This window comes from Rattus norvegicus, chromosome 19 (genome assembly GCF_036323735.1).
Source record: "Rattus norvegicus strain BN/NHsdMcwi chromosome 19, GRCr8, whole genome shotgun sequence".
In the NCBI taxonomy this organism is placed as follows: Eukaryota; Metazoa; Chordata; class Mammalia; order Rodentia; family Muridae; genus Rattus; species Rattus norvegicus.
Genome location: NC_086037.1, coordinates 26,539,301 through 26,551,388, shown reverse-complemented (window position 1 = coordinate 26,551,388; position 12,088 = coordinate 26,539,301). Strand labels below are relative to the sequence as shown.

Genomic DNA, 12,088 nt, shown 5'->3' with positions numbered 1-12,088 from the left:
CCTGCAGTAAATATGTTCTATACCCTCTGTTCTTATGGTCGGGCAGCTTCCTAGAGAGTGGGTGGGAATGTGCTTTCTGTACTTTCTGGTCTATTGTCTAACGTCTAGGGGCTAAGCGAGGGCCAGCTTAAAAGATTCTCATGCTTAAGAAATGGCTGTACTGATATATAAATGGGGATCTTTCATATCCACTTTCTTCCAAGTCTACCAGCCATCTCAGATTGTTGCTGTAATAGGCCTGACAATCAAGGATACAGAAAAATAACTTGATACACAGCAAGGACATGGCAATCATATCCTGTGTCGTTATGTATGTTCTGGATGAGGTTTGTTAAAATGACAAAATTGCACAAAGCTTTATATATGACCCATCAGATTAAGGGTCACTATGCACTGTCATAGCTAAAATGGCCTGGTCAGAAGTGACCACTGGATCACTCTTCTGTAACTTCACATGAGAGGCTTGTGCATTTTGTGTTTTTTTATTTTTCTGTTTTTTTTCCTTATTTATTTATTTATTTATTTATTTATTTATTTATTTATTTATTGTTTTATATGTTGTCTGTAAGATAGTTCAAGTCATGGATCTGCCCCCAAAATCTGAGCTTTGCTACTAATACTGTAAACAGTATTAGTGTATGCTTTCAATAAAATAACTTGGTTTTTTTTTTTTTTTAGTACGATAAATGCTTTTGTGTTTTGTGGGGTGATCCATGAAACAGGAGTGAAGATGCTTGTTTCTTACTCTGTCCACTGAGTTATGTCTCTAGGCTTGTCCTACTCCTTTGGCTGCACCCCCGCAAACACACACATCTGCTGACTATTTTATTTTTCAGATGAAATCACACGTTATAGCTTAGAGAGGCCTGTAAGCAATCCTACTTTGGTAACTTAAGTGCAGAGAGGAGAGCCCCACACTCAGCCTGAGGGTGCATTCACTGGTGGATCCAATATTTCAGTTTCCTCTGCTAACAGATCACCACATTGTTGCCAGGACCATAATGAATGCAATTCTTTCTCCTAAGGAATCTGGTGGCAACTGTCAAATGTTAAGCACAAAGCTTCAGGTTGTACCTATAACACACACCCACATCGCAACCTACCCGACAGGCTATTTCTGGGTGTGATTTCATGCACTTGCACATGATGAGATATGAGACCTCTTTGGCTACTTATAGGAACTGGTGTGATTTCTCAGTAATCTTTAATGGGTAATATTGCTGACTGAGGAGAATTTGAGGTAGGATGAAACATTTCTGTGCAGGGATTGTGGAGGAAGCACTCATTTAGGTACATAGCAGTGACTTAGGTTTTTCCAATCAAGCCTAGAGTCAAATTTCGCTTTGAAAGCATGTGGTGCTCAGTGGCTATGCCACAGGGAAGTCTCCTGAAAAGGGCACATCAGCTTTTCCTCAGTACAGGGAGAACATTAGCAGGGAGGCAAAGTCTGTTCTCCGTGACATCAGCAGTCCCTTCGTGGACATTCTATTGTCTCCTAGAGAGACCTTGGAATCCCTGTGATGTCACCAGTATCGTTGTGACAACCAATTCTCTACTTTTTCTCTGAGTGTCCAAAGGATATATCCACAGACATGTTTGCCCGTCTTCTCAGGCGCTTTGGGAGAGTTGATGTTGATAGAGAAGAGTCTAGAGTGAAGCAAACGAAACCTAAAGGTAATGATGGACACAGGACATGGGGAATGTGGAGTAAGTTCTGGGCAGTGTATGTTGAGCTTCCTGTCAGGGGTGTGTGTGTGGGTCTTCCGCTGGCCTTTTTAGTAATGGGCCACAACCACTGGAACATCTCCACAGATATTGAATTCCATGATTATCACAATTCCTGAAAGTCAAGGTTTTCACATCATTAGTTTCTCCATAACCACATGGAGGATATGGCAATGCCTATGCTATTATTGGGTGAACTTCTAGTCTTTACTTTTACAGTGCATTCGGTATGTTAAATTGATATAATAACACCATCAGGAGTCATGGAGGGGATAACTTCTCTGAATTAAACAGGGCATCAATGTACTTCACTTTCATTGCTTCTTTAAATTCAGTGACTATCTGACAGTAGTAAGAGGGAGAGAATTGTGCTCCTGGCCATGACCTTATATTCTTAGAACTCCTCGGACTACCTCTGGCTGACGGGGCCAATCTTACCTTCATATATTAGAGGTTCTGTGTGGCAGATATTTTTCTACAGTAGCCAAACTATATGGAGCAGGTAGAGAAAGAGCCTGTAACCTATTGGCACTTCTGGGGCATTTGTCATTTCAGTAGGGGGAATTAATAAGTCTGTTGACCATGTCCTCCTCCCCCTACATGATTTTTAATGCAAAGTTATTGGACTAGAGTAACAGTGTAGGATATCTGAGTAACCCTGATCAATCAAGTCATTGTGGATGCTGAATTGATGATCTGACTTCTGAAACCAGAGGGGTGAGAGTCCTGAAACCAGGTTGTAGCCTGCGTACCGGATAATAATCCTGAAGAAGGCATCTCTCTGGTACTTGTAAGCCTGTGTGGGCGGGCATAGGGAACACCTGGCTGCTTACATCTCTTGGTCTCTATATAGTAGTGGGGGAACTGTGATCCATTTAGGATGCCTCTTACACATAGACCAAACTCCTTGCAGTGACACTGGCTTCCAAGCATGTTCTCCTGTTTGGACCTCACTGTGGTCTGTGTATGCTCTATGCATTAGCCCCATGCGGGTTCACTTGTGTTCTTCTACCTACAGAGGCCTGCAGACAGACGTCATCTCCTGAAAATGTCCTAAACAAGGTGCAGGCCAAGGAGGAAGAGGAGAGGCTGAATAGAGAACTAGAGCTAACTACCAAGGAGAGAAATGAGCTGACAGATCGCCTCCTTTATGTGACAGGTGGATCCATGAACAAGAGGTATGCATTGCTCCAAACAAATGACCTTGTTCTAAACCTCATCTCCATAGAGAGGAGATTCAGAACCTGACCCTTACTGAGGAGTGAGTTTGGAAATGGACTCTCTGATTCCACCTGTTGAAAATCTGAACTTGTGATCTGAGTGAAGATTTCAGGGATAAAGTCACTGGAGCATGAGTTCCCAGTGTACAATTGGAAAGCCCTTGACAGGTGGTAGCTTTGCAAGGTTCTAGGTGCTGTGAGTTTGTGGAGAGTGTTTGTACTTGCTAGGAAGGTGACTGAATGCTATCATCTCCTGGCAGCACCCTTAGGTGACAGGTCCCACATTGTTCATATCAATGCTTAACCAGAAGGCCTGAGGGTCAGGCCTGTTCCTTCTTGTCTGTGTGCCTTAAACTCTGAGACAGTAATGGTGCATACATTTCTACTGATTCTCATTGTGCTCTTTCCATATTTGTCTCTCTTTCTCATTCTCTGAGTCTGTTTACTTTTCTTTTCTTGTGGGTGTGTCCCAGTTTGTGTGTCTGTGTGTGCACAGGTCTGCATGCATATGCACAACTTTTATATGTTTCTGTGTCCCTCCACCCTTGGAATTTAGGGGTCTGTTTTTGACTTCAGGATTTACCTGTATAATAGTTTCATGGAGGTGTAAGTGCTTTATTTTGGAAGCCCCACTTTCAACAGCACAGTTCTTTGCCTGTGTAGTCACATTTGTCTATACATTTGTATGCCTCGGGCAGATTATAAGTTTGTGGCAATATCTGGTCTCATCTCCAGAATTATGTGTACTGTCTGCCTCTAGAATATTAGTTATTCGGCTTGTAGCATTCCACTTGTCAAAACAGGAAAAATGAAATCAGAGGTTTCTGGATGTGTGTGTGTGTGTGTGTGTGTGGTTGGGTAAGATCTGTGGCCTAGGCTCTTGACAGCATAACAGGTTTGAATGCAGATCCACCCCTCCTGATTGAAAAAAGTGAGCCAGGGAACCCTTTATCTGGATGCTTAGCTTCTGTTGTCCTGGGCACACAATTCCAAGTTTCTGAAGCTGAAGAAGATCCAAATATGTAGAATTCAGAAAGTGTCCTTCCAGGCATGGGGTAGTACAGGACACAGCCTGAGTTCATATAATCCTAAACCTCGATGTTCATTGGGTTCTATCTTTCTGGGGCCAGCCCCTACTTCAGGCCAAATCCATTTTATGAAAACTTGAAGATAAAGGAGAAAGAGGTCATGTCATTACTGCACAACTTAGACACCAAGAACATTGAACATCGTGAGAAATTTCAGGAGCTCAAGAAGGAGATTAACTTCTATCGGTAAGTACTGGTCAGAAGGGCCCATCACTTGTGGAATATCCATTGCTGCCTCTCTTTGTTCTGGACTGGAGAGCCTGCAGCTCTGGGCCCATCTCTTCTGCTGTTTAAATATCACTGTGCCGTGGGTCTTTTGGACTCAGTTTCAGTTCCATAAGAGACTGTTACTTCTCACCACAGTGTCTATGCATCTTTAGAATGCTCTGGATAGAACTATACTGATTCAGGCATCAGAGTGTTATTAGGCCAACCTGTGGCTCTGGGGTCATACCAGGTTTAACAAAGCTCAATGTGTGGACCACATGGTTAGCATGACCTCCCTTGGTTCTACTGTCCTCTTGTGGTTGTTTACTGCCTACGAATTGATGCTGTCCAGATGCATAGGGCTCTCATGGGTAGTTGTAGATCCCTTGTTCTTTTGGACAGACATGGACTCTTATTCGTGCTTGGGTCACAGAAACAATTTATTCTTCCCTGGATTGGCTGTTTGCTGTTTGTGCAGCAGCCTTACATGTATGGAGATGTATTCTATGAAGTCTTTATGGGTATCTGGGTCCTGGTGGAGTTTGTGGGATTTGGCAGTTGGAATGGGAGGAAGAGGCTTCAGGATCTTACTATGCAGAGTGTGTTTCCAGCAACCTGCACAGCCGGCTCCTGATGGACCAGGCATGTATGAAGAAGAAGTTGGTCACATTGAAGCAGGAGAGCAAGGAGTTACAGAGATATTTGTTTGAGTTGAACCCGAATGATGAAGATGAACAGGAGAAGACCAGCAAACTCCAGACCCAGCAAAATGTGGTAGGAACAAGCAGCTGAGTCAGATTAACAATGTGTGATACCATTTGCCTATTGGATACATCTTTGCTTCCCCTATCACCTTTCTAATCTCCCCACACCCAGTCAGTCACCCACCTCATGTGACAGAGTTATTCATTGCTCTGTCTTGCACAAGTATTCTGGGATGTTAACCACTCTTCAGAAACTGAATTATGGGCAATTATACTTCTCTGTCCTTTTTGAAACTGCAGTCCAGAAATGGTGACAGAGGAATAACATATCACATGACTGCATCTCCCTGTCCCAGATTGGATGCTATGAAGAGTTTTGAATGAGTTCTTGGTCGTGTGACAAAGGTCATACAGGGGTCATGTGATGGTTGGAAGCACATTGTAGGGATAAGAACCAAGTGCAAATGGCAAATGAGTCCTGGTCATTGGCTTTGATCTAGGTATCATGTGGCCTTCTCCTTTCTTCCTGCACCCCAATTAGGTCTCTCCCCATTTCCCCATTCTTGGTTTGCACTGGTAGAGTCTGAGGAGCAGCTTGTTCTCCCACAGTACTTTGAGGGTTGCTGGTGATGTTCCCCAGCCTGCAGAGATATCAGCAATGATTTCAGTGAAAAGATCAGTGCTGTCTGTCCAATGCAGCTGAGGGGACAGAAGGCAGCAACTTGACAGCTGGTATGCATGTCCCCACCAAATCAGTGTCTTAATAGCTGCCTTCTCCTCCCAGGTCTCAGGAACTGCAGGAGACATGGCATAGGACGGGTCCCAGGAAGACAGCCCCCTGAGGAATGAGTTTCTCTCTCAGGAGTTCCCTGTGACGACAATCCTCACAGTCAAAGACTTTTTGTGGGTGAATATTCTTCTTCTCAGTTAATTTCCTCAATGTTTAGAGACCCTAAATTTATGTATCCGTATGCCAGCCTATCTCCTTGAGGTCTTTCTCCTTTCTCATACAGACAACACCATTTGAGAGACAATTGAGGGGACTACCTTGACATCTCACGTCCTACAGGAGAAACAGCACTACAACTGTGTTTCTAAATGTTCATTAAGAAAATGCTGTTAAGAAATGTTTTTGGTTATGATTTTCATTGAAGTTTTCTTTTTGTTATTTCATAGTTATATATTCTTGTTACTGTTTTTCATTTTTTATACCATTTTATTTGTTCATTTTATGTTTTTTGTAAATTGTATTCCTTATGAATAAAAATTGATTTGTAACTCTTGACTCTTAAGACCATCTTATTCAAGGGTCCTTTCCCCTCCTGTAGACTTAGAACTGACAGCTAGATATGGATCTGTGCATGGTCCAGTGAATTCAAAGCTACCAAGGGGTACACAGGGTGATAGTGTCTTTTGTGTGGATAATGTGACTTTTTTTAAGGACACACACTTTATGATGTAATCACTGACATACTGTATCCATGCTGTCATGTCTTCTGCTCATCCTAGTCTATATCAGTCTACAACACACATTCCTTATTGACTGTGTGCACCAGATATTGAGTAACACACACTCATGCCTGTAGAGCTGCAGAAAAAAATGACAATTTTCACAAAGGAATATAGAATAATCCTAATGGAGAACCATGTGCCTCAGTTTTTCTTACAACACAGCATTAGTATTAAACCACAAAGATAATGACCATCTACGTCATTTTGGGAAATAGGTTTTTATAGGTGCTGTTTCACTTGATCATTCATATGCTGTGTTTTTTATTGTTGCTGATTATATTTATTTTTATCATTAAACTCAATGGATCTCTTTTTTTCAAATGTATCTGGGCCACTCCTGAGTGCATTTCCCTACTGATCCAAAAGAGGGAATAGCATTTCCCATTGTAGATGATTGTTAGGGACCATGTGGTTCTTCTGAGAGAGCAGCAGATGCTCTAACCTTGAGTCATCACCTCAGCTCCTGTAGGTAGCTTTTGTCCTTCCAGGGCATGTGGTGTACTAGGTGGACACGATCACCTTCAATTAAGGAGAGAGATCTCAGAGGGAGATGTGTATGTACAGGTGGTTGAGCGGTGCCTGCTCAATGTGGTAGCCTGCTAGGCATCCGTACTGGGCTCTGGTGCCTCCACTGCTCATTGTGCATTCAGAATCATCCTCCAGCATCACTCAGTTTCAATTCCAAACAGATCTTTCACTTACTACCGATGATTATATACATTAAGCACATCTGATGAAATACAGAAGAGACTAGCCTCCTTCTACAGGCCAACTTGGCATAATGAATTCTTTTGATAGAAAGCAAGATAATTATCTTAATCCATGCAGTTTAGGGAGGACCTCAAGAGCATCCATAGTGAATGCAGACTGCAGCTGTGAACACATGTTTCTTTTGCAGAGCAGGTCTGTGCAAGCCCAGAGCTTAGGTGGGACAGTTCATGTTTCACCTTTTACATGGAAATCTGTGATTGTATTGAGAAAGTATATGTTCCACGTGACTCATTTCCAATTTATGGAATTAAACTGACTTACTGTGAGTGGAGGTGACTCAGAGAGATAAAGTGAAGAAGAATAATCCAGTATGTCTGCACACAGATGCTGCCTCATTAGGGCTTTTCAATGCTCAGCAGCTAGAGAAGCAAGGGAGAGGCATTGGTGACCGTCAAGCTTAGGTCCTCTAGTCATTATAAGCTGAGCATGACACAAAAAGGGTCATAGTTATCACACTAGAATCTAGTAACTAGATTTAACCAACCTGCCATATTAATGCTGTGTTTGGTGGTATTTTTTGCTCTCTTAGGACCTGGAAGAGGCTTGGGGTTTTCTAATCCTACTCATAATTTATTATCCTTCCCAACACTATGTGCTTTATTCTGTTAATGCTAACAGCGGCATCCAATACCTAGGATATTTTCTACTGACATGTGTGACATGAGACAAAACAGTCCCTGTCATCCCTCACCTGAATAAACTTCCTTAGAGGACAGTGTAGTTGGAGGGTCCTTCTTTCCTCTCCAAGATCGAGAAACATTTCCAGTCTTCAGACAAGTGTGTCAGCCATTGTCCAGTGACTGTCTTCAGATGTCCACATTGTCAGCTGAGTGAGGGCAGGGCAGTGGTTTGGGGCAGGGCAGGAGTTTGGGGCAGGGCACAGCAGGGCATTGGGGCAGGGAATTGGAGCAGGGCAGGGCATTGGGGCGGGGCAGGGCGGGGCAGGGCGGGGCAGGGCAGGGTAGGGCAGGGGATTGGGGCAGAGTCCATGAGATGTCAGTAGGCAACAGGCCAGCTGGGGCTAGTGTGGGTACAGGGCTTCTAGTGTGGGTGTGAGAGGAGGAAATTAGGAATGGTCAGATTCTGATGCAGCATATGGGCGGGAACGAGCTTAGACCATCTCAGTGCCATATAGGGACATTGTAGACACTGATGGGCAGTGTGGGGATGGTAGGGTCCCATATACTGCTCTCTGCAGGTTTCAGGAGAGCATACAGTGGCTCTGTCAGACTTATGACCATCAGGCAGGCACTGGGTGCAAGTGAAAATTATGGGACAAGCCCTATGTGCAGCCTGGTTTTGGGACATTCCCAGGTGCCCCATGGACTGCAAATTAAAGGCAAAGAACACAGGGAAGCCAGCAATTCCCATGCACAGGACATAAATACCTGTAGATCTTTCTAGAATTTCCATAGATTATCTGTCACTAGTCCTCATTATAGAAGGCACCAACATTCTGCCCTCTACATCAACTTGGTGAGACAGCTATTCTAACTCCAGCAGGAAGGCCTCAGGGAAGACAGTAAGAACTCGCAGGTGACCCCTTTACTATTGAAACAGGGTCTTCCTATGGAGCCCAGAGTGGCTGTAGGATACTAATGCTCCTGCCTCACAGTGACTAGAATTCCAATCCACCCTCAAGAGCAGTTGATTCATCACTAGATCAGACTAAGGACATGTGAGGCCCCAGGGTGCTAGGATTACCAGGGTCCTAGTAAGTTTCTCCAGCCTAAATTACAACCTGAGTCGGTGCTGCTATTTGGAACACCGCCTGATGCCCAGTGACATCACACCTTTGAACTCTTTGTCAAGCATAAGCTGTTACGGGAATGAAGTACCCACACAATAAAAACTGGTCTGGATAGTCCTAGGTCAAGAATCCCCTGTTGAAAATGCCTTGGACCGCAAAATTTTAAATTCTATATCCTTCTGGCTTTTAGAAGATTTATAAATACAAAAAAAGAAAGATGGGCATAGTAATTTAAGACAGTGATCCCAGTCATGGGAAACTGAGTCTGGGTGATGGAAGACTGTAAGTTCCAGGGCAACCTGTGTTTCAAGAAAAAAAAAAAAGGCATGGTGAAGATTCCACTCAAGTAGAAAACAAAAGGGTTTCACATGGGCCCTGCCATCCACTGGTCAGCACTCTCATCACCACAGCCACAGGCAGACACTGGGGAACATTTCCCACTGTCTCTCTTTGGGATGCAATCCACCCCATGATTCTATGTGAGGAAACCCCCAAAGGTTGCATCATGTGAGGGACCTAGAAAGTTCCAGGATTGGGAGAATTTAGGAGTTTATAATTAGGGTTGATCTACAGCTGTGCAAAGCCTTTTCCCAGCACATGGCAGCCCTAGGTTTGTCCCCAACAGTAAAAATGAAATCCCCCAAAATAATTCAAACAAAATGTCCTGAAACCTGCGCCCTGACCAGTCTCCTCAAAAGTGCGCAGGAACCTGGGTCCACATTTAGGACCCAGCACGGCCTCTGTGACCCGTGAGAAGGGATCTAATATGGGAATTAGTACAGTATGACTTATCCTTGTGGATACCTTTGGTGACAATAACCACCGGACCCCTGAAAACCCATCTACCTGGGGGGCTCAGCACTCATGTCACCCAAAAAGCCCAGATGGCAGCATGGGCAGGTGGTGAAGAAAGTTTGTCTCTCGTGAGCATCAGTTGCTGCTCCTGACCTGACTCTATCCTCAGGAGACCATGTCACCCCAGAAAGTGTGAGTGTCAACGGCTCTTCCCAGGCCAATCCTGGGATACTGCTTAAGTTCCACAATGCACAGCAGTGCTCACTCTAGAGCTAAATGTTCTACAGCTGAAAGGGGTGGGTGCTCTGCTGGCCACACCCCTCCCCTGCAGTATTTAGTGCACTCAGAGTGGTGCTTCAGGTGTGAGGGACTTCTTCAGGCTACTCCCATTGAGAATGGCAGATTCATCAGAACGGGGCACAGGGTGAGTTCAGAGCACAGCTGGGAGGAATTTAGGGATGCCAAGCCATGACTAAGACCAGATCCTGGGCTGACAGGCAGTTGAGCTGGAGAACTGGCATCCAAAGAGTGACTGCCTGAATTCCTCTTAGACCAAAAGCCCTGGATCTGAGCTACTTTAGTGCGTGCTCCTAAGTGGGGTCCCAGACACAGCTCAGAATCGGGGCTGTGCATGGACTTTGGTGCTGGCAGCAGGTGGCTTAGCCATAAAGTGCCGAGCTTTCCCATCTGTGCCCACTCAAACTCCTCTGTTTCATTTTAGGTGTGTTTGGTATAGTTTTGAGACAGGGTATCTTGTAGCAGCCCAACTTGCTTTGAGCAACAATGTAACATAAAAATAACCTTGAGTTCAAGATCCACCAACCCCTCTGTCCCAAGTCCTGGAATTAAGACCTCCAGCTGTGACCATTTTACTGCAGCATAGGATCCATCTGTATTAGAGTGAGCTTTGGAAATACTGGAGCTCCGACTGTTCCTTAGAATTCAGGTTTCCTTAATTCTTAGCAGGAGTTTTGTGATGATGCTGATGAGAGAGTCAGGAGTTACACTGGGAGAGGTAACTGTCCTGGCAGCCCTGAGTGCTCAGTGAAAGTCAAGACAGAAGCCTGCTGATTAGCACCTGAGTGAAAGTGGGAGGATTCAGAGTTCAAGAACAGACTCAGTTACATACCTAAGACCATATTGCAACATTTTTGTTTCACTTTTGGCTTGTTTTCTTTGAGACAAGGTGTTAATTTATAGCCCTGGCTGTCCTGGAACTCACAATGCCTCTACCTCCAAACTGACGGAATTAAAGGCATGTGCCAACATGCACTGCCACTAATTAATTTTTAATTAAACATGCTGGCACAATCCAGTAATCCCAGTGCTTAAGAGGCCGAGGCAGGCAGATATCTGGCTTCCTGACAAGTCTGATCTACAGAGAGCATGTCAGAATAGCCAGGGCCAAACAGAGAAACCCTGTCTCAAAAAATAAACAACAAAATGAATTTGTTTTAAAGAAGAGAGGAACTATTTAACAGAATTAGAGGCAGAGAACCAAAAGGTAATGGGCAGTGCAGAGTCTAGCTTCTGAGATGAAACTGGACACCATGGGGTTAGGGTGGGGATTCTCATCTTGGACTGGGAGACAGAGGGTGACTTCAGGCATGGAAGGCTCAGTCAGTCATTAGTCAGGATTCTCAATCAAGAGGGTGTTGTAAGATCCAAAATGTGTGAGCAGTTTTCTGCATGAGACTAGAAGAACCCGCCTACCTATACAAAACAGCCAATGAAGAGTAATCACAAGCATATGTCTGGAGGTCCACAAGAGGTTAACGTCCACCTTAGTGTGGATTATTCAGAGCACAGCTGGAGAGGAGTAGAAGAGCTGATGGTGGCTGAGGCAGGAGAGGAGTTCGGGTGTGAATTTGAGCCAGTAAAGGAGCTTGTAGGTCGGGCAGAGCAATGAGAGGTCTAACAGCATAGCTGTTGAGATCCTTCAGATTAATTTGTCTTAAGAGCCTCATGCCATAGCCAAGGACAGGAGTAGATCTGACTATTGGGTGGCTGGGCTCACATAGCCCAACAGGTTTGGCCTTGCATCTGTGAGATTCCAAGTCTCTCCCTTTAGACACAGCCATGGAGAAGGTGTAGCAGTGAAGGTGCAGATGGCTTTGCAATGCTTGGCTTATGGTGTTGAGTACTTCATGCTCCACAGAGCTAGGAAATGTCCTAGAAGCCAGGGAGGCTGAGCATGAGGAAGACAGGTCTCTGGGAGAGAGAAATGATAACCAAAGTCACTAAGAACTTCCTGAATCACAGTGTCTGTTAACCATATATTTTATTTACTTATTTTTATGGGCCCGAGTGTTTCAC

At 44.4% G+C, this 12,088-nt stretch overlaps 1 protein-coding gene across 1 annotated transcript; it reads left to right on the top strand.

Annotated features, from left to right (window-relative positions):
* Positions 1–1,400: 1,400 nt before the first annotated feature.
* On the top strand, positions 1,401–6,201 carry LOC134483477 (disks large homolog 5-like). Its single transcript, XM_063278733.1, has 5 exons — positions 1,401–1,674; positions 2,744–2,903; positions 4,076–4,219; positions 4,852–5,014; positions 5,729–6,201. The coding sequence occupies exons 1-5, from the start codon at positions 1,593–1,595 to the stop codon at positions 5,756–5,758; spliced, it is 579 nt and encodes a 192-aa protein (XP_063134803.1). The 5' UTR covers positions 1,401–1,592; the 3' UTR covers positions 5,759–6,201.
* Positions 6,202–12,088: the final 5,887 nt, after the last annotated feature.

Bases quoted from the DNA above. Each gene is read 5' to 3' on its own strand.
- LOC134483477 (XM_063278733.1), top strand. From the start codon at position 1,593: ATGTTTGCCCGTCTTCTCAGGCGCTTTGGGAGAGTTGATGTTGATAGA. The intron at 4,220-4,851 runs GTAAGTACTGGT...GTGTGTTTCCAG, and splicing joins AAGGAGATTAACTTCTATCG to CAACCTGCACAGCCGGCTCC. The intron at 5,015-5,728 runs GTAGGAACAAGC...TTCTCCTCCCAG, and splicing joins TCCAGACCCAGCAAAATGTG to GTCTCAGGAACTGCAGGAGA.